This window comes from Stenella coeruleoalba (assembly GCF_951394435.1).
Source record: "Stenella coeruleoalba genome assembly, chromosome: 2".
NCBI classification, from domain to species: domain Eukaryota; kingdom Metazoa; phylum Chordata; class Mammalia; order Artiodactyla; family Delphinidae; genus Stenella; species Stenella coeruleoalba.
The window spans coordinates 168,384,591-168,406,644 of record NC_137147.1 but is presented as its reverse complement, the minus strand read 5'-3'; the positions used below and the strand labels follow the sequence as shown (position 1 = coordinate 168,406,644).

The 22,054-nt window shown below is 37.5% G+C and overlaps 1 protein-coding gene and 1 long non-coding RNA gene across 11 annotated transcripts in view; both read left to right on the top strand.

Annotated features, from left to right (window-relative positions):
* Positions 1 to 22,054, top strand: part of NEBL (nebulette) — a 522,125-nt gene that overhangs the window by 347,877 nt on the left and 152,194 nt on the right. For all 10 annotated transcript variants that reach the window (XM_079913284.1, XM_079913283.1, XM_079913279.1 and 7 more), the window contains one exon: positions 10,562 to 10,669. In XM_079913284.1, coding sequence (XP_079769410.1) covers positions 10,562 to 10,669 — 108 coding nt within the window. The remainder of the gene's footprint in view (positions 1 to 10,561; positions 10,670 to 22,054) is intronic.
* LOC307182125 lies at positions 12,058 to 21,300 on the top strand. The gene is made up of 3 exons (XR_013827127.1): positions 12,058 to 12,789; positions 15,448 to 15,534; positions 21,200 to 21,300. It is a non-coding gene; the product is annotated as an uncharacterized lncRNA (long non-coding RNA).

The window sequence follows — 22,054 nt, the reverse complement described above, 5'->3', positions numbered from 1 at the left end:
TTTCATTATACTCTGCAAGCACAATTCAAAGAAATAATGAATTTATATTCAGGGTAGTCTTGTTTGAGTTTATTTAAAGAAATGAAACATACAATCCCTATAATAGCTCTTGCTACAGAAGTATTGATGGTGCTGACAAAGAGAAAACTCAGACCAGATGGTTTCCAAACAGTGGAACCACCTGGCTCCCTGGCAATGCCAACTTATTCCTGTTTCTCAAATAGCTGTACTCTCACGGACTGTGAAATGTATAAGTGAGATGTTCATGGGCTCAGGCAGAATAACATTCCAAAATTAGAATTATTAAGAGACATTAAAACACTTACCCATGTCAACTCAAACTGGCCACTCTCTTCCATTTACATTTTTTTCTTCTTTCTCTTTGTAACTATAAAACCCAGTTCTTTTTTATTTCCACATTGCAGAGAGAGAAAAACAAAACAAAACTGTTTCTTCTTGAGATGTTTATTCTGGAGGGAAAAGAAAGATCCTTTGTCCTTTTGGGAAATGGACTCACCAAAACTCCATTCATGTTTTCAGACCAAACAGGACACTTCTAGGTCAGCAAGGGAAGAATAGAATTGTACCTACAGCACCATGAAATTACACCAAATCATGAAACTTCATAGGAATATAACCAAGATAATATATTAATCGATGTGCAGACATGCAGTAATTTTTTCTAATTATAATGTTAAACTTTGGGATTTTCTTGAATTACTTAGTATCTAATTTTTTATGTTGGAAATCAGAGTGAATTTAAGAGTGAAAATATTGAATCATCTACAGACCTTTCTAAGTTGATGCTTAAGAAGGCAATCATGTTAAAGCTTCATTTTGAAGTGGTTACCTTAGCTTCTTACTCATTTGGTGAACGCCTAACTGAGCACCTAACTGGCAGTGTTTGTAAGCATTAGAGATCCAGTACGGGATAATGTATGTAACGTGAGAAAATTTAAACATTAAGATATTTACACTGTTGTTTAAAATCTAGTCTTTTTAAAGAAATACTGAGTATTTTCATCAAAATTACATTTCAGTCCAAGTGAAGGTCTTCGAAGTTTACCAAGTGTTTGAATTACCATCTCGTGGCATGATAGGCTAGAAAGAGCCAAGGCTTTCAAGACGGCAGATCTGGCTTTGAATCCTGACTCTACTGCTCACCAGGCGGTGATGTTAGACTTGTGCCTTAATCACCAAGTCACAGTTTCCTGTATTGGCTGGGATTCTGGGCTGTAAGAGATGGAAAACCCAACCCTCATTCACTTGGACAAAATGATAATTTGAGAATATCAAGGTACACAAATCTATGGACAGGAATGTGCCTGTTTCAGCTTCAGGAACAGTGTGAATCAGGACTCAAAAGTCAGCAGGTCAGGACTCTTTTTGGCAGGTGGGCTGCATCTGCCCCTTTGGGTTCTGGTGGTGGCAAGCCTGGCTGTCGACAGTTCCAAAGTTTTATGTCTTAGAGGTTTTTTTTTTTTTTTTTGGCTGTACGCGGGCCTCTCACTGTTGTGGCCTCTCCCATTGCGGGGCACAGGCTCCGGACGTGCAGGCTCAGCGACCATGGCTCACGGGCCCAGCCGCTCCGCGGCATGTGGGATCCTCCCGGACCGGGGCACGAACCCATGTCCCCTGCATCGGCAGACGGACTCTCAACCACTGCACCGCCAGGGAAGCCCACGTCTTAGAGTTTTACTTGCCAGAGGGAGAGACTCATTCTGCACTTTGGATCTCAATTCCCAAACCCCCTCAACATCTGGACTTGGACTAGCTTGGGCTAGATGACTGACTGCCTTTGGAATGATCCTTGGCGGTTAAGGAAGTGTGTCCTGTAGGGAAACGACAGCTCTTGAAAAGACCTACATGGGTGAATGGGGCCCGGGACCGTTACCAGAAGGAGGTTGGGGGCGGACCAAACAATAGTCGTCTCCATTACATTTCTCATGTGTAGAAAGTGGTAAATAAACATCTCTTTTACAGTGATTTTGAAGACTGAGCAGGATAATCTGTCAAATGCCTAGTATAATGTCTGCTACCTTGTAGCTCTTTAATAAATCATAGCTGCTATAACATAGCAGGGAGGCAACTAGCCAGCATTTCTCAAAACTGACACCTGTAATCAGTGTGACGCTCTCACTCTTAACTAAGAAGCATAAGTAGCCATAATTCTTCACTTCATTCTTTAGCATTGCTCACGTATTTATTTCTCATAGTCTCTTCCCTGTGCATGACCTGAATTAGGACTACGTTTCTAGTTGTAGTATAGGTATGTTAATAACCTGTAAACATTCCTGGGAAATTTATGTTTTAAACAAAATTCCATATTAAGGATTGAATCTTAAAATTCAATCCTTTTGATTTCAAATTGAAATTGAAATTGAAAATTCAATTTCTTTTGATTAAAAAGCCTTGCTGAGGGGCTTCCCTGGTGGCGCAGTGGTTGAGAGTCCGCCTGCCGGTGCAGGGGACGCGGGTTCGTGCCCCGGTCCGGGAGGATCCCACATGCCGCGGAGCGACTGGGCCCGTGAGCCATGGCCGCTGAGCCTGCGCGTCCGGAGCCTGTGCTCTGCAACGGGAGAGGCCACAACAGTGAGAGGCCCGCGTACCGCAAACGAAACAAAACAAACAAAACAAAACAAAACAAAACAAAACAAAAGCCTTGCTGAGATCCATGGTTTTTTCTGGGTGGCGAAAACTATCTATCGTGGAAGCTATTCTCAGTGTCATTTGTGTGCATATTAAGTGTATAATGTATTTAGATTTTTTCTTCTTCTGCATTCTTTTTTCCTTTGTTTTTGCTGTTATAGTTTTTATTCTCCTTCCCCCCGAGTTTTTGTAGAAGTGGAAGAAGCATGTTTTCTTACAGAAAAACAGTCGATGTTGCCTGATGGATAATGCTATTGCAGGTGTGGGAGGGTTGTTAGGGCCAATTTTAACGACAATATCAATCTGTTAGGAAGCAGGCGTATGTAAGAAAAGCTTGGGGGTGAGGGATCATCTGTCACTTTCATCAGCTGTGGCTCTGAGATTAAGAACCGGTTACTTTCACTTTCATGACTGTTTTGTGTTAGTTCAGCTCTGTTTGTTTACATTTGCTTGATTCTTGATTTTATCCTTATCTCTTTACTGTAGTTTGAATGTAGCTTTCTTTTCTGAATGACTGATTGGCTAATTAGCTTTATCCTCACTGGAAATTACCCATTTTCTAATACTTTATAATTCAGAATGTGCACACAGGAATGTTCCCCGTTGTAACTTCTTATCCATCCTCTCCTTAATTTAAAGTTGCATGATATCTTCTGGTTCAAAATAATTTGAATAATATTCTACTCTGTGTGTGAATTAGGCCATTTGTATTTAAAAAACATAATCATGTAATGGGATGAGACTGGTTCTCTCTAAAGGATTAATAGTTAAGAGAACACGTGTCCAGAAATCAAAATTCATAAATTGTCTGAATTATTATATGTTATTTAAAAAGTAACATGGCAACATAAATCATTGAGTCAGGCTCTATGAGTCAATTACTCTTCAGGACTAAATCAGGTCTTAGAATATTAATTGTGTTTTGTTTCTTTAGTACCTGAATAGTTAATTGGATGGTACTTTAGTTTCCTGGAAAAGTTAATCATCATCACCAAATACTTAATGTTCTCCCCAGAGTACTTTATAGCTCACAGGTAGAACTTGGTGGGTCAGTTACATTTTTCTGTTGTGAGATTCTCGGTGAAATATGCATTACATGTGTATATTTTAGGCACCAGTTTTCTTCATCAGCGTAGATATGATTTTTTGGTTGGAATCAATCGTTCCGTCAGTACAGGCATACGTCGTTTTATTGTGCTTTGCTTTACTGCACTTTGGAGATACTGCGTTTTTTACAAATTGAAGGTTTGTGGCGACCCCATGTCAAGCAAGTGTGTTGGCACCATTTTTCTGACAGCATTTGCTCACTTCATGTCTCTGTGTCACGTTTTGGTAACTCTCACAATATTTCAGACATTTTCATTATTGTATTTGTTATGATGGTCTGTGATTAGTGATCTGTGATGTTACTATGAAGACTCACTGAAGGCTCAGATGATGGTTAGCATTTTTTAGCAATAAATTATTTTTTAATTAAAATACGTACGTTGTTTTTTTAGACGTAATGCTATTGCATATTTAATAGACTACAGTGTAGTGTAAACATAAATTTATAGGCACCGGGAAACCAAAAAATTCATGGGACTTGCTTTATAGCAGTGATCTGGAACAGAAACCACAGTATCTCCAAGGTATGCCTGTACCAGAGTTTTGGCAATGACCTTCTCCCCCTGGCCTGATTCTTACTAATAGAAAATTTAAACAAGTGTTTCCTTCAAAAGAAAGACCTGAAAACATTTCGGGTGAAAAGTATGGGCTGTGATAAACTTTACTTTGGGTGATAATTTTTGTCCCTTTTACGGCACCACAGATTCCATTACAGATAATGAACTAGCTAAAGTTTTAGTGTTTAAAATTTTTAAATTAGTTTTTAAAAATACTCAATTGCTTCCACTTTCCTCTTTAATTATTTACAGGACATTGTTTATATCTTATATGTGTTCAGTTTGATTTTTTTCATTTTGGCATTTTTTTTCATTGTCCGATGAATTGAAAGATAGTATCTGGGGAGATGCCAGAGAGAGACTTCTGCCTCCCGTTAGCTGTCACCTCAAACTCCCGCCCTTCATCAATAAAAATGAGCACTAAATTGTGTACCTGCTAGGATTTATCTGAAGATAATATAGGTGAAGCGTATTTTAATTTCTTTTTCTTTTATTTATTCATATTCTCTTTTGATCTTAAAAAGGCTGAAGGAGCTTCCAGGTACAGGTGGCACAGTGCCTGGGCCATGTGGTAGGAAGCGTTCTCTAGGTGTTTAGGTACTGTAAGTTAACACATGCTTACAGGAGTTGAGTGCTCAGCCCTCCTTACACATTAGCTGCCAGCCTTCCCACCCTGGCTCTGCTTGCATGATATATAAACCACTCGGTGCAGTGCCTGGGATGTAATAGAGAGTTAATAGATGGCAGGCATTATTATCATCATCTTATTTAATTCTCACAAACGTACTGTCAGTGCTGTTACTACAGTTATGCTTATTTTGTACACAGGGAAACTGAGGCTCAGAGAGATTAAGTAACCTGCTTAAGGTCACACAGCTATTAAGAGGTGGAGCCGGGGCCCAAGATGAGTTTGTCAAAATCCTAAACCTGAGCCGTTAACGTCTAAGCTACACTTTAGTGTCTTAGGAGTGATTTTTAATTTTCTTAGCTTATTGAGAAATTAATTAAGATATGCTTTTTATTATGTATTCGGAGCACTTGTTTAGAATAAAATGTAGATTTCAATGTTTTTAAAGTGAAGGAACTCCGAAACTGATCAAGTTGGATTGTGAATATACCTAGAATACTGACAAATCTGTAAATATTCAGTAAGTACCTCTGCAAATACAGTGGAAGGCTGATTGAAGGCTTAGAAATCTATGAAAATTATTTTTAATGCCTTTTAATTATGTTTAAAAAGGTAATTAAAATTTTAATTTTACTTAATTAACCATAAATTTACAAATTATGAGATTAATTTATAAAAAACAAATTCACTTTTGAGCTCATTTGACTTAACATTTGTTAAAATTAACTTCACCTTAAAAAATATCCCTTAATCAGATTTTCCTTTGTAGTTGTTTAATTCCCATCTAGCATTGTAAGATTAGCCAATTTTCTGCATTTTAGACATTAAAGATATAAAACTTGATAGTAATCAATCATGAAACAGTTATTAAGCTTTTAATACATGCTTAGCACCAAGCAAAATGCAATGAGATAGAAGGAAGCATATGGTACACATTCTCCAGCACTTTGAAATCTACTGAACTATACAAGATGGGACATAATTGAGTGCTGAATTTTGCAAATCAAACTAAGAATTCTGCATGTAGTTTAAAAATGACACGACCCTCACAACTCCCGTGGAAGAAAAGTAAAGTATCCATCATGTCATGAAAGATCATAAAATTGGTCCCTGATTTTATTGTATCAGATGGAGGCTTTAAAATGTGTGACATAAAGAGCAGAATAACATCAGTCAGTAATAAACATGCCTGTGGATTTTAGGCTTCCGTTAAACATAATCGGACAAGGTAAGCTGCTTTAAGGCTAAATACCGTTCTCTTTTTGCTTCCTCTTCTGCCCCTGGATTATTCTTAGCCCTCTGGTCTATTGTGATTCGCCAAGAATTCTCTTGTACTGCTACTATTGCTCATTAATCCACGTTTGGAATCCCTTTCATCCTCTTCTCGATTTCTCCTTTCTTGCCTTTTTGCCTCATTTCATTATTTGCCAACATAGTGAAACAGCTTCATGAAGATGAAGACATTTAGAGGGACTAATTTAACTTTCTGCCTGTGATGGCCACTGACTAAGTCACTTGCCACTTCATGGAAGACCCAAGTTTTGTCTTTAAGCTGACTGAAAATATCCACTGAATTCCTGGCCTTGAGATTCTTTTCCTATTCACGTGCTCATGATTTTTCTTTAACAGGAGACCAGAGGTGATAATTTTATAGCCAATGCTGAAGCATAGGGAAGAAAAGGCATTTTTAATGGGGACAGAGCAGGAGTTTCTAAGAGCAGCTTATAGGAGGCTCAGTGAATACTTTTTGAGTTAATGTTAATATATACGAGCACTGCGATGGACTGAATGTTTGTATCCTCCCAAAGTTCATATGTTTTAACCTAATCCCCAATGTGATGATATTAGGAGGTGGGGCCTTTGGGAGGTAATTTGGTCATGAGGGTAGAGCACTCATAAATGGGATTCGTGCCCTAATAGAAGAGACCCCAGAGAGCTCCCTCATCCCTCGCTCCATGCGAGGTTACAGTGAGAAGATGGCCATCTGTGAACCAGGAAGCAGGCTCTCACCAGACACCGAATCTGCTTGCACCTTGATCTTTGATTTTTCAGCCTCTAGAACTGTGAGAAATAAATTTTTGTTGCTTGTAAGCCACCCAGTCAATGGCTTTTTTGTTATATCAACCCCAATGGACTAAGATAAGCACTATGGCTAGCAATTTCTTTCTAAATCTCATCTAGATCTGTGTTTCTTAGCTTAATCTTCCAGCTCTTCCCCCTTCTTCAGCCAAACGGAGGCATTTTCAGTCCCTGAATATGGGGTTCCTCTCTTACCTCTGGGTCTGGGCCACACTCCTGTTGTCTGCTTCTACTCCCCTTCTTTCTCTCTCCCCTGCTCCCTCCCTTCTTCCCTTTCTTTTTTTATTTTTTTTTGCGGTACGCGGGCCTCCCACTGCCGTGGCCTCTCCCGTTGCAGAGCACAGGCTCCGGACGCGCAGGCTCAGCGGCCATGGCTCATGGGCCCAGCCGCTCCGCGGCATGTGGGATCTTCCCGGACCGGGGCACGAACCCGTGACCCCTGCATCGGCAGGCGGACTCCCAACCACTGCGCCACCAGGGAAGCCCTAGGACTGTTCTTTTTGATGTTCTATGACAGACACTGGGTAACCCTTTCAAGTCAAGCAAAACTAATACGATGATGATAATGCTGGGCATTTGCACAATACCTTATACCTTCTAAGGTTCTTCCCTGTGATTTATCTCATTCAGTCCCTACAGCCTTATTAGTTAAGAATTTATCAGAATCTCTAATTAGAAATGAGGAAACTTTGGCTCAGAGAAGCTAGGAGGCCTGTGAGGTGACTGGTAAGTGACAGGGATGGGATGTGAAATCTAGGCTCTTGTCCGCTAAAGCAATGCTTTTTCCCTGATACAATCCCCTATTTTTATAAACTCGTACATCTTGTGTCACAAATAGAAAGAACCAGAGCGTAGAAGTAAATGAGGAGAAATTCACACGTTAACAATTCTGGGAAACTCGCTGTACATGTGTATACGTTGTAGGCATGTTAGGGGTTGTGTATTAATCAGAATTCTTTTGGTTATTGAAAGGAGAGATATTAGCTCACTTAACTGGTAAGCCTGGTGGTTCTGGCTTTAGGAAGAGTTAGATCCAGGTGCTCGAATGATGTTGTCAGGAGTCTCTCATGATCTCTTGCTTTGCTTGCCTGTGTGTTGGCTTCATCCTCATTGGGTAGTGGCCAAATTATGGCCAGCAGCTTCAGTTTTACAGCTTGCTAAACTAGCCAGACCGTGGAGAAAGAGCACCCCTTTCCCAAGAGTTCCTACCAAAGTCCTAGATCTGGGGCTCTTGGACACACACCAGATTCAGTGTGTGGGCCGATTCCAGGGTCCAGGGTGCAGTGCTCTCACTGGCTGGATGGGGTCATGTTGTGAGGGCAGAGGAAACACATGAGACTGAAGGGAGGAATCCTCTTACCTCCCTCTGACCTTTGAGCTCTTTTTATTTTTATATCCACTTGTCTCTCAGAATCAGACTATGCATACCTGGCAAACCATCAGATATAACATTTAAAATTAGACCTAAGTAGAGAGATAGGATGTAAGTGGCTGGGAGTACAGAAAAGAGAGGAACTGACTAAGGGCTCCAAGGCTCCCTGTGTGCAGGAAAGATTTACTGGGTGGATTGGTGCTTGAGTTGATGCTAAGAGTATAGGAGGCTTGGTTGTGGATCACCCCATTAAAAAAGGATTAAACATCTTCTAAAACTCGGCAATCCAGTTATGGAAGTGATTGTATACTATTCAAAACTGGTCATTTAATGTGGCAAGCCCAAATCAGATGATTCTTATGTGTCTTGTGAATGTGGAAAGGACACTTAAATGGTAATTAACTCAAAAGTTACGATTCCAAAATTTAATGTTTTTTTCTTTTCAGTTCTTTCTTTGGAAATTGCCATTAAAAAAAAAAAACCCCAGGCTAATCACAAAAAGAATATGTGATTGTGTCTTCTCTGAAATTGGTGTTAGGGATGTTAGAACTTGGCTTATAGATTTTTCTTCTTATTTCTTCATTCCTGTTGCTGCTATAACCTTGCCGTCTTTCTTACTTTTATTATTCTACTGCTCTGCACCTTAGTGCTTACTTCAAGCAAAGCTAAATGTCTTCCCTGCTTGGTTAGGCATAAAACACTGAGAATGTACTGGTGTGTATCTTCACACATGCTGGGAGATTGAGAGTTAGAAGGCTAACCTCATTCAGCATTTTCTGTAGAAGAAAAATAATGTGGTTTATTTGACCTTTTACTTATGGAAATAAAGTAAGGGTTTTAGTACTTTTATACATTTAAACGAAACGTGGAGGGAAAATTAGATATTCTTAGGCTAAAAGTGATGAGAGTATCTGTTTCTTTTTATTTATTGTCATCTGAGGTTTTTTTTTTTTAAGCTCTTCAGGTAAAAGGAAATCTTCCAGTAGCCTCACGGACAGTAATGCCTGAGAGAATTGAGTATTTAAATACAAACACGACTCAACAAGAACAGTCATTCCATGATCAATTAAGGAGACTTTTCAAATTTATATAGAAAGTAGCATTTACAGAATCATTTTTATTAGCTACCCTAAATGTTAATTATTAATTTAAGTTTTAATTTGAAGCTGATAATTATGAATGTGAAAATGGGGATTATATGAGTTATCAAAAATATGTTTCCATATGTCTTGATATCTAGCCTTTTAAAGAAATAAGACCAGTCCAAGTGATGTAACCATCTCAGTCATTAACAAGCAGGATATTTAACTGGTGTGACAGTTATTGTCATTATGCTAATAATAGGAGGTGGGGCCCTAGTAAGATTAAGCACTAGCTATTCCAATCCCCTGAGGAAACTGTAAAATTCAGCCTCACCGGGTTGTAATTAGAAAAGAAATATGTTTAAATACTGAAAAAAACTTAGGTACCTCACACAGTATGCCAAGGGCATGCGCTTGAAGCCTTTTAATCTCTAGGTGTGGCCTGTTCTATAAATATTTTCGTAAGCATTTACATAGTCAGCGTTTGGCAGTGCAACATTGTATAATCATATCCATATGCTTTGCCTTATGAAACAGAATGAAAACTTTGTTAGGACAGGGCTGCTGTTGATCATGTTGTATGTCTCCCTCCTCCATAGTGCTGTCCAGGCTCAAAATGATGCTTTCTCACTGACAAGACAAGCCATGGGAGCAAATTTAACTTTCTTTTTCTACATTTTTGTCAGTTTTAGTATAACTATTAATGATGATAATAATAACTATTATGGAGTACTTGCTTGCTTCTTGTGGGCTAGGTATGTGAATTAAGACATTTGATCTTATCTTTCAGCCTACTAAATAGCATTGTTTAAATACTATTATTGTTGTTATCATCACCATTTTACAAACGAGACCACCGAGGCACAGAGTGGTTGAGTAACTTGCCTAAGGTCACACAGTGGTTGCTGGAACACAAACCAAGCAGTCTAGCTATGCACTGCGCCACCTGCTAACAGAGCTGTTCCTGGAGACTCTGCTTCCAGTTTTAGCAGCTTATATGGCCCCCGTCTATCCTGAGTGGGATTTGTGATTCTTTTGCTTACTTTTCTTTTTCTTCCTTTCTTTCTTTCACTTCTATTTCTGTTAGGTCAAGTACAAAAGAGATTTTGAAGAAAGCAAAGGAAGGGGCTTCAGCATTGTTACAGACACTCCTGAACTACAGAGGCTGAAGAGGACTCAGGAACAAATCAGTAATGTAGGTGACCTTTTGTTCAGTGATGTAATACCCTAACTTGTATTTCTGGTGAGAAAGTGAAATTGGGCAACTTGGAAGTGTTCTTATTGCTATGGGATGCAAGCAGTACTCAGTATCCTCAGAAAATATGCCAAGTTAACCTTTTAAACTCCTTCCCTTTGATTTCATCACAGTTATCAAGAACCTAACACTTGAATAGCAGTGACTACAGGCATACCTGTTATCATGCTTTGCTTTATTACACTTCACAGATAATGTGTTTTTTACAAACAGAAGGTTTGTGGCAACCCCGTATTGTCAGATTATGGTTAGCATTTTTTAGCAATAATGTATTTTAAATTAAGGTAGGTACATTTTTTTAAACATAATGCTATCGCACACTTAATAGACGACAGTATAGTATAAACATAACTTTTATATGCACTGGGAAGCCAGAAAATTCATGGGACTTGCTTTATTGTGATATTTGCTTTATTGAGCTGTTTTGGAACTGAACATGCAATATCTCTGAGGTATGCCTGTGTATTTCTGAATACACTTTTAACTTATTTATTAAACTGATTTATCTAGTAAATTATTTAGTAAATCAATTTAATTAAATAAATTAATTGTGTATTTAGAAATAATAATATTGCTATTAAAAGACATTATTGTAATTTAGCATCTTATTTCTTCTTGAATGATTCTCAGCTTTTGAATTTTTCCAAAATAGGACTTGTATAGGTAAATATTAAAGCCATCAGTTAACTTTTTGCACTGGGATAGTATACAATGTATACATATAAGGTTAGCTATCTGGAGAAATCTCATATTTGCTAATTGTGTATATTTAAGATTTCATATTTTAAATCAGATATTTGTTGAAATGGCATATTACATCTAATTTTTGAAATAAACATTTACCTATGAAGTTGCTTTGGATTTGAAAGCTGCGTCTTGTTCAGTAATAGTGTTTTCTTGAAAAAGAAAATTGAGACTAACAGAAGTTCAAAACATATTAGGGACCAAAATTGTTAACCGAGTACTTATTAAAAGTGGTAATTATGTTTCTTCTAAAGTATTATATGAAGTGCGTCAAAATGAATTTTTTTCCAGAAAAAAATTAACTCAGTGTTAGGTATTCAAGAGGAAATATGAAAGAAAATCAACAACTGTGTACGTGATATAAAAGTATGAGCAAATATGCAAGAGGCATACCATTTTTCACGAGAAGTCTATTTTGTGTGTCACTTGTACAATCACCAAAATTTGTGTGTCGAGATGTTTTAAGTTACGTAGCATTAATTTCTAGGAAATTTTTAATTAGCAGATTGTTTTAAACTCACTAGTATTTGGCCATCATAATAATATACATATATATAGTAACAATTTGCAGATAGAATCATAGGCTATAATCTGAGAAAGAATTTTATGTGTCAAAAGTTCAAAAACAGAATTATTCAGTATTTTAAAAATTTATTTAGGGAGTGAGAGGAGGCAGAGCAGAGACTTTGTTTTGCCATATTCCCTAAGGTTTATCCATTGTTTGCTCTTTAAATGGACATTTTATTTCAGTAAGGACTTTTTTGTTTGAAGAGAAAGGGTTGAATTTTAAGGATTCATGGCTTTTGTCCCTTAGTTTTTCTACCCCATCCTAACAACCCCACTAATCATTAATACTGAAGATTGAGTCCATCGTCTTTCTTCCCCTTCATTTCTTTCCTTAAATCAAAACCCTATTTTTGTTTTTTAAAATGCAAATTAGAGATATGTCCCACTGGCAGTTACATTCAGTAATGTTTCTTTTTTTGGATTACTTTTGGAGAAGCTTTTTTAAAAAATAAAAATAATGCTGCATAAAACAAAGTTACATCATAAATCTTCAACTATCACAAATTTATTTCAAAAAGAACTAAACATTTCTACTTAAGACATCTACATGACAGCTAACGTAAGGATTGCAGTTGATTCAAAGGTAAGCCTTTTAATTTATATTCAAATTAAGTCATTATTCATATTTAATAAGAAAAGAACTGATCATTTCACCAACCTTTATCATTAGCAGGAATATACATTTTATTCAATACCAGAGGCTGTTTGCAGATCCATTCTTAATTATGCAAAAAACCATTATAACCCAGGTACGTATAAATCTATATTTATCATATGCATAGCAGTATATGCAAAATACTATTTAGATTAAGCCTGTAATATAGACAGTGCTGATTTTTAGAAGTATTTAAATTAGATAACATCTTTAAAAAAAAATTTGTGCCACTTTCTTGATGTTAGCAGCCATAGATAGCAGTCTTATAAGTAGTTCTTTTAGCTGTGATGAGGCGTATTACTATTTGGATAGCAGTAAGAAAATACAGATGTCATAATATTACTGTTAGAGATTTATTCTTAACAGTTTTACTGAGAAATAATTGACATACATTACTGTATAAGTTTAAGGTGTGCAGCGTGATGGTTTGATTTACATATATTGTGACGTGATTACCACAGTAGGTTTAGTTAACATCGTCATCTCAAATAGATACAATAAAAAGAAAAGAAAAAAAATTCTTTTTGTGATGAGAATTCTTAGGATCTACTCTCTTAACAAGTTTCCTGTATATCATAGAGCAGTTGTACGTATAATCATCATGTTGTACATTACATTCCTAATACTTATTTATCTTATAACTGGAAGTTTGTACCTTTTGACCACCTTCCTCCAGTTCTCCCTCTCTCCACCCCTCTGGTAACCACAAAACTGATCTTTTTTCCTATGAGTTTGGTGTGTGTTTTGTTTCTTTGTTTTTTAGATTACACATATAAGTGAGATCATACAGTATTTGTCAATAAGTCTCTGACTTATTTCACTTAGCATAATGCCTTCAAGGTCCATCAATATAGTTGAAAGTGGTAGGATTTTCTTGTTTTTTATGGTTGAATAATATTCCAGTGTGTGTGTGTGTGTGTGTGTGTGTGTGTGTATACACATACATACATATATCTCAGAACTTCTTTATCTGCTTATCCATTGATGGATACTTAGGTTGTTTCCATGTTTTCACTATTGTGAATGAGCATGGGAGTACGGATATCTTTTTGAGATAGTATTTTTGTTTCCTTTGGATATATTCCCAGAAGTGGAATTGTTGGATAATATGGTAGTTCTATTTTTAATTTTTTGAGGAACCTTTATACTGTTTTTCATAGTGGCTGCACCAATTTACGATCCTACCAACAGTGCACAAGGAGTTAGGGATTTACTCTTGAAGAAAGGAAGCTGTTAAATATTCTGAGGTCTGTTGAGTTTATTATTCATTTGTAAGGCTACAACTTCATGAATTTTCCTGTGACCTCACAGGTTTTCCGTATTACTCAAGGATCTTTTTTCCATAAGAAACTTGAGTTAATCTGAAAAGTGGTACTCTGGGTAGTCTAGTTTTCTGCATTGCTTTCACATAAACCCAAACACTGAAATTTATTGGCCAGATCCAGACAGATAATTTTTGACAATGGCCTAGATTGTGTCTGTTTTGGGAGGAAGAAGGTCAGACTGAAGAGACACCAGCATCTTCCTGCTGGAGATGCTGGGATGGAGTGGGCTTATCCTGAAAATCACAAGGGATATGAGATTTGAGCTCCAGGTTTAATGTGGGTTGATGTAGGTGGGTTAACTAAGTCAGGGTCTTTGCGATCTTTATTTTTCCATTTGCTTCATTTTTTTACTTGTTTTTAGTTTATCTTTGAATATTGTCTGGATCCTTCTAAGCTGCCTTTAATACCTTTTGGACTAAGGAAAATATAAAGACATAAAACAGTGGATTTAATGACAACTCCTAGGTGTTCTGGGTAATATGTTACAGATGAATGGGCATTTTTGATTGCTTGTGTCTGTGTCAGTGTTATGAAAATTTTCCAGACACTCTCATATTCATTTGTCAAAGATTTGAAATCATTTGGAAATGCCTACTCAGTCTGTTTATGTTACTGAGGTGTGGGATGAAATACAACTGTAAATTTGAAATTGTGTGTGATGAAAAGGGTGAGAGCAGGTTTAGCCTTAACTTCTTTCTTTTGGTGTCTATAATGCCAATACATTGAACCTGGAGACTTACTAAATGCTGCAATTTAAAATTCTTCTGCTATATTACTCTCTTAGTATAGCTGCAGAAAGAATAAGAAAAGAGGCAGGATTTCACAATTTACAGAATGGTTGGAAAGAAAAAGAACTGGTTCCCAAAATAAAGAAAAAAATTTTCCATGAAATTCCAGAAGATGTCTGATTGCTTACCCCACCTCCCTAGGTCATACATTCTAGGTCATAAATTCAGAAATGGCAGAAATGTCCTAGTACACCCTCATTACTTAGTGATATTTTAGGAAAATGTTCTTAAAGGACAACGTACAAATGTGAATTGAGGAATTCCTGTGCATTTGAACATTAAAAAAAGCCTTTTCTCCGTTGTCCTTCTAGCTCTAGCTTGTGTGGGTAATTGTAAAGGCTGTTTCCAATTCATGTGGTTACCACCTTCAAGTTTATAATCAGTACATTCAGGGAATCTGCAGCAGGATAGCAAGGCAGAATCACCACCAGACATCTAAGGGACTCAGTCCAGCCTGAAGAAGATTATTGATGTGTTTCAGTTTGCCTGTTTACACACTAATATGAGCTGTATTTTCAATTAACTGAGACAGTCTGAGGATAAATTGTGAAATAAAATGATGAAGTTCAACCCCGAGAGACTTTGACAATCTTTGTGCTGTAGATAAAATCTAGATGTTTATTTTCTAATTTATTTCAGGTGGTGGAGAAATATTGTGTGAAGGGGAAGGGGGAAAAAAAAAAACCCAGATGACAAAATCTTGTATTTTACAGAGTGACTGAAATGGTAAGTATACCATTATGTGATTTGTTAAGATTTGTGCCTTGACTCACAGAGGAAATACTTCTGCGTATGTATATGTATGCATGCATGTGTGCCTGTGTGTGTTGGCTTCAGTGGGAATCTCTAGAACTCCCTTTCCTTAGATCACTGGCCCACAGACAATATAGACCATAGTGTTTTCATCTGCTCTGTATTCTGTCCCTTACCCTGTAAGTATCTATCCGTACAGTTATCTATCCTGTTTCCCCAATACCTCTTTTCACTGCCATTTTCACAGTTAGCATACCCAGAAATGCTTGCTTGCTTTACAGGAAAAGTTCAGGTTGAAGCCTTTTTTCTTTCTTTTTTTTTTTTTTAACATTATAGAAAAGAGTCTCTCTGTAATTTGATATTGAAATGTAATTATTTTTAGCTTTTTTGAGACAGCTGCATAATTTTTCGTTGACTTCTTAGAATGCAAAATAAATTATGTGCCCATTAATAAGCTCACGTGGATACTGCTGATTTAGTTCCCTGAGATTTTGTGAGTTAGCTTCAAAAATATTAGATTATTGGAGGTAAACATGGCCTAATAACTGAATAGCAGTGTCTATGGACTATTAAAAGATTTGATTCAAAGTTATGTTGAGTGTAAGGGTGAGCATGAGGGTAGGGTTGATTATCTGGGGATCTGGTCTCTGTTTGTAATTTAAATAAATCATTTTGACAGAGACTGACTGTGGCCATATTCAAGCTGCTGATGGTGTGAAATTGAGTTGTATGGTGGACAGAAGACAAGCAGTCAGGAGAAATCCCCAAAGGCAAAATTTGTTATGTAATTGGGTCAACTCATGCATGAAAAATGCATGCTAATTGTAAACTGGTAGCAAAATTATAGTGTATGAGGCAATTAGGTCTTATATGAACCCGAACAACTGACATAGAGTTTTTCTTTCTTTTTTTTTTTATATTGAGCAAACATAAAATTTTTCTTTTAAAGGTGGGAAAGGTAAACACCATTCCGTATTGAAATAGATTGTTAATTTTGTTCCTCATACAAGAAGCGTAACTGTTTTATAACTAATGAAAAACTGATATGGAATCTTCTGATTTTGAGTAGTGAAATCTAGTACACCAAGTAGTTTGAAAGGAGAATGGTTATTTCTGTTATAACAGACAGTTTGTTATAACTCATAACTGGGCTGGTTAACATAGGTGATTAGTGATGAGGTCAGTGGTTTCAGTTTAAGCCCTTGAAATCTAGTATTCTCACAGAGTGAATTTATGTGTTACCTTAATGACCCATGCTTTATCCCCATCTTATCTCAACCAGTGACTCCGATGCACTGCTGAGTAATAGGGTCTGCAGCATTATCTTTAGAGCGGAGATCGAATATGTCAAAGAAAGTGATAGGGCAATAACATGTATTTTCCTTATAATACCTACCACATGTATGAATGGTTTATTCGTTTCAAAACACTTTGACATACCCAGTCTAATTAGATCCTCTGAACAACCTCTCCTTAGGGAAAGTATTTCTATGAGGAATACTTATAAAAATATTCATGAGAAAAATGTACGGAAAATTACCTCTTCATCCTTTCTCATCTGAATCCGTGGTTTCCCTTACACCTGGTTTTGCTTTATTTTTCCACCTAGGGCAGAACATCAAAGGTTGATCTTTTCTTTTTATCCTCAGTTTTTTAGCCACAGTCACTTAAAGAAACAAATACATCCCAGACCAGTAATTACTTGTGCGTGGCAAGTACAAGAGTTTTCATTGTAAAATGGCATTGTCTAAAGAGGAGGTTTGGGAAGGGCCCCCATAATAAAAGAACTAACACATATGACTTCTTTTTGGAAACAGAGATTAAGGATTCAGCAAACAATTTCTGAAGGTCCTTCTTTTGTGAAATCCCTTTTCCCCCGCCCATTCCTTTCTTTTCAATCCTGCTGTGTTCAGGCCCTTATCCTGCCTAAGTTATTATAGGGGTCTCCTAATTGGCCCTATCTCCTTTCAAGCTCTCTAAGCTCCTTCCATTGTATCTTAAACACTGTCACCAGAGGACTCAAAATATCTTTTTCATCATGACCCTAATTATAACCCACTAAAAAACTTCCCTTGGACCTCCCCTTTGAGTAGGATAAAGTCTAATCTCCTAAACTCCTTAATTTCTGACGCTAAGGACCCTCTACAATCTGCTCCTAAATTATTTTTCACCTTATCTTTCACTGTCCTTCAACACTCTTCTTCCATTTCTTTTAGGCCTGGCTATTTACTCTGTTCTGGGCTTTTCATGAGTCTTTCCTCTGGTTTGGAACAATTTCACACTACCTGGTAATTACATTCCCACCCCCTTATCCCAGGCACACATTCAGACCCCAAGGAGTAGCGATCTTTCTAATCTCTGAATCATGACAGTACTTTGACAATAGCACTGTTACCTGTAGCACCGACTTCACACATTGCATTCCACGTTTTGGTTTTAATTAACATTTCATGTGGTATGTGTTTTACCTCTCTAACTTTGTGAAGATGAAGATTATCCATGTCTTCTTCAATTTATGTTTCGTATCGCCAAGAATGATGCTTTGCCCTTTACCTTTCTTGTCACATCCTTAATTTAGCCCTCCCTATCCCTTGCTTGGGTTGTGGGAATGGTCTTCTGACCGTTCTCACCTGTCATTCTACTGCCTCTGCTCCCTCGTAAGCTGTTCTCCTTGTGGTTTCTTTCAAGGTTCTTAAAGTGCACATCTGATCTTGTCACTCTCTTCCTTAAAACCTATCAATGTCTCCCCATGGCCTTTGGGTTAAAGTGTAAAACCTTTAGCGAGGAATGAGGCTGTCCCTGGTTTAGTGCCAGCTGAGATCTCCAGCCTGGGGTCCCTCTTGGACCCTGAGCCCGATCCACTTCAAACGTCTGTCTGGAAGGCTGATTGTACCCGCTCCCGAGCCATACTCAGCTCAGAGGTTGTCTTTTCTCCCATGACCTCGCTCTTCCTCTCGCCTCCCTGGCATTGTGGTTCTAGAGTTGCATTATGAACTATCTTCCTCCTGGACTGAACTCTATGAAGACTGGGCTGTGTCTTTTTCTCTTTAGCCCCAGGGCCTAGCGTGGAGCCAAGTTTGATAAACAAATGAATTGACTTCTTGTGCCAACAGATCTTCCCGTGGCTTCTCACTCTGCCCAAGGCTGCGGGCTCTGGGATGGCTTACCCAGGACTACCACTGATTAACATACCCATTTTGAGACTTTGAGGAGTGACTCCTTCTAGCATTGTGTGAGTTTCATCTTATAATAGAGATTATTACAGGAGTTCTAACCTTTCTATATTGATTTTAATCAGACATCTCTTTTAAGATCTGTGTAGATATCACATGGATTTTCTTCCTTAAAACTCCCAGATCTTTCCTCCATTCCATAATTTTCTAGCACAAATTAGTTACCTAAATATACTTGTTCAGTAAAGGACTGAATTCCTTTGAGGGTGTCATTTTCTCCATTTCTTCATTTTTTTTTTTTTTTTTCTTTTACTAAAGAGCCTGCCTTTCCATCTGAAACCACACAACTCAGACAGATTGGGACTTGCACTGACAGGCCAGGACTTGAACTCAGCCAAAACCCAGATTGGGACTTGAACCCACTGTCTTTTAATTGAGATCACACACCTGGTCTCAGGACGTAATGAAGCTCAGATTCTTTATGTCTCATTGCAGAAAGAATTCAGTGAGAGGCAAAGTGATAGGTAAGAAGTGGATTTATTTAGAGAGATATACATTCCATAGACAGAATGTGGTCCGTCTCAAGAGGCTAGAGTGACCTTGGGAGAAACACACTCCACAGACAGTGTGGGCCATCTCAGAAGCCAAGAGGCCCTGAAATATGGGGTGGTTAGTTTTTATCGGCTGGGTCATTTCGTAGGCTAACAGGTGGGAGGATGATTCCAACTGTTTGGGGGAATGGGCAGAGATTTCCAGGAATTGGTTCACTGCCTACTTTTTGGCCTTTTATGGTCAGCCTCAGAACCATCGTGGTGCTGGTGGGTGTGTCATTTAGCGTATGCTAATGTATTGCAATGAGTGTATAATGAGGCTCAAGGTCCACTGGAAGTTGAATCTTCCACCATCTTGGACCTAGTTGGTTCTAACCAGTTTTTGTCCTGTCCAATGGCTCTATCATTCTTTTAAAGGTTGTGCCCTGCCCCCTTCCCTCCTGTTTCACATCTACTTCTCAGTCTAGGCAAATTAAACCTTTCCTAGGATATGTGCCACCATCGGGTAGGGAACTAATCTATCCTTTCAACACAAAATTGCTAATGCCTAGAATAGTGCTTGACACATAGCAGGTGCTCCATAAATGTGTGTTGAATAAATGGATATAATAATATTTAAAATATTGACTCATTTTGCACATTCTTTCTCTTTAAACTTCTCTTTGAAAGAGCATTCTTAGCTTTTAAGATTGCTTTGATTTGGTTATTTTTTTTCCTTTTGTGCTGCTTGATAAACACCTATTTTTCACTTTCTCCTATTTTTACTTAAATATTCAGTGACTTCTGTAGTTTTATCCAAAGATGATAGTAGTGTTCTCTAAGTAAAGCAGGACCATTTGGTTTCTAACGTGGCATTGAAGAATTTCATCATATTAGAAATGCAAGGACTGCCCCTGTTTTAAAATGTCGTAGCCAGGGAATTCTTTTTGATGAGTAAGTACCTGAAAAAAATAGGGCTTACAGTAGTCTGTTTGGGCAGACATAACAAAAAATATCATGGGCTGTGTGGCTTAAACAGCAGACATTTATTTACTCACCGTTCTAGAGGCTGCAAGTTCCAGGTCAAGGTCCATCTGGGTTGGGTTCTGGTGAGAGCTCTCTTCCTCATTTGCTGATGGCTGCTTTCCTTTCCTCAGTGCCTGTGCATGAGAGAAGGAGACTTCTGGTGTCTCTTCCTCTTCTTGTAAGGACATAAGTTGAATTGGATCAGGACGCCACCCGTGTGACCTCATTTAACCTTAATTACTTTCTTAAAGGTCCCCATCTCAAATACAGTCACATTGGGGATTAGGGCTTTTAAGATATGAATTTGGGGGTGGGGCACAATTCAGTCCATAACAGGGCATTATGAGAAATGATCTACATAAATCACAGGATAATTTTGAGATAAGTAACATATGTTTTAGATATGCTTAGACACGTAAGCTACTATCATAAGCCATTGTCTTTAGTGGAGGTAGATGATATCACCTGTTGCTATTCCAGGAAAACTTGCACATTCAGTTTTTAAATTTCTTCCTATTTTCAAACCGAACAATCTTTAAAAAAATGTCTGGTTCCTCTTTCCAATCCTTAATTAAGGATTAGGGCCAATTGGCCCTTTCAGGCCTCTTTTTACTTGTGGTTTTCATTGAGGGTCATTTATGGAAACAAAGGTAACTCACAGGTGTAATTATATTTTTAAGTTCTCCAGGCCTCAGTTGCTCAGAATATAGATTTCACGTGTCCTGTGCTGGCAGCTTGACCTGGGTGGATATGAAGAAAAAAGAGGGCAGAGGTGTGACAATAGAAAAGAAATATTCCCATGCCACAGGGCAAGTCTAATAAAGACTAGCTTTTTTTTTTAAAAAAAGTCTCAATTTCCAGTACATTATACAGATTTAAAACTTAAAAAGTATCTGAATTTTCTTCCAGATTTTATTATACCTCTTGGGACGTATCTACAGTGAGCACATACTAAATGTTGAAGAAAACACAGGAATCTTACAGATATATGTGTGGAGTCCCCACATGTGTCTATCATTAATAATTATGCCACAATTATCATTTCAATGGATTTTTGGAGGTAGGTTTAAAACCTGTTGTTTTTTCAGTTAATAGGTGTCATAGTCAAACGTCATTTTAACTTATTAGGAGGTCATGAGTCAAGGGAGATATTATACAGAGATTTAATTAAAACCCATTGGTAACCCAAGCCAAGTTTAGACAATTAAAAGAAAATTGCATGACTGGAAGTTAGAAGAATGTTTTTCTTTTTCAAGCATATGCAGATATGTTCTCTAATTTGCATTTCATTTTCCTAGAAGAATTGTCACGAAAATTGCTTTTCTTTATTTTTTGCTTATACTTTCTACTCTAGCTTTCTTTTCTTTCCCCATTGTCAAGGCTGCTTTGTAGGCTTTTCCTTTTCTGTACAGAATCATGTGCAATGATGCTTGTAAAAGGATAGCTCCAAATTTCTGTTTGAAGGACCTATTGCTTTTGTAAAGTACCCCCAGACTTTTCCAAGGACAAGAAGCAATCATTTTTTTGTTTGCTCACATTTATGATTTATTTTTCCTCTTGTGGCTGTATTAACTGTAACAAAGCCAACTTTTAATTGAGTTAAGCTTTTGTATCATTGCCTCCTTAGAATTATGAAAGTGTCAGAATTTGCCTGTGTTTATTAGCAAACTGTGAAAAAGGGTAATAGATTTAGAAGAAAGAATAAAACAAAGAAACCTAAAAATATCATTCTGTTCTTCCTAACACTTCTTATTTTTGATAGAC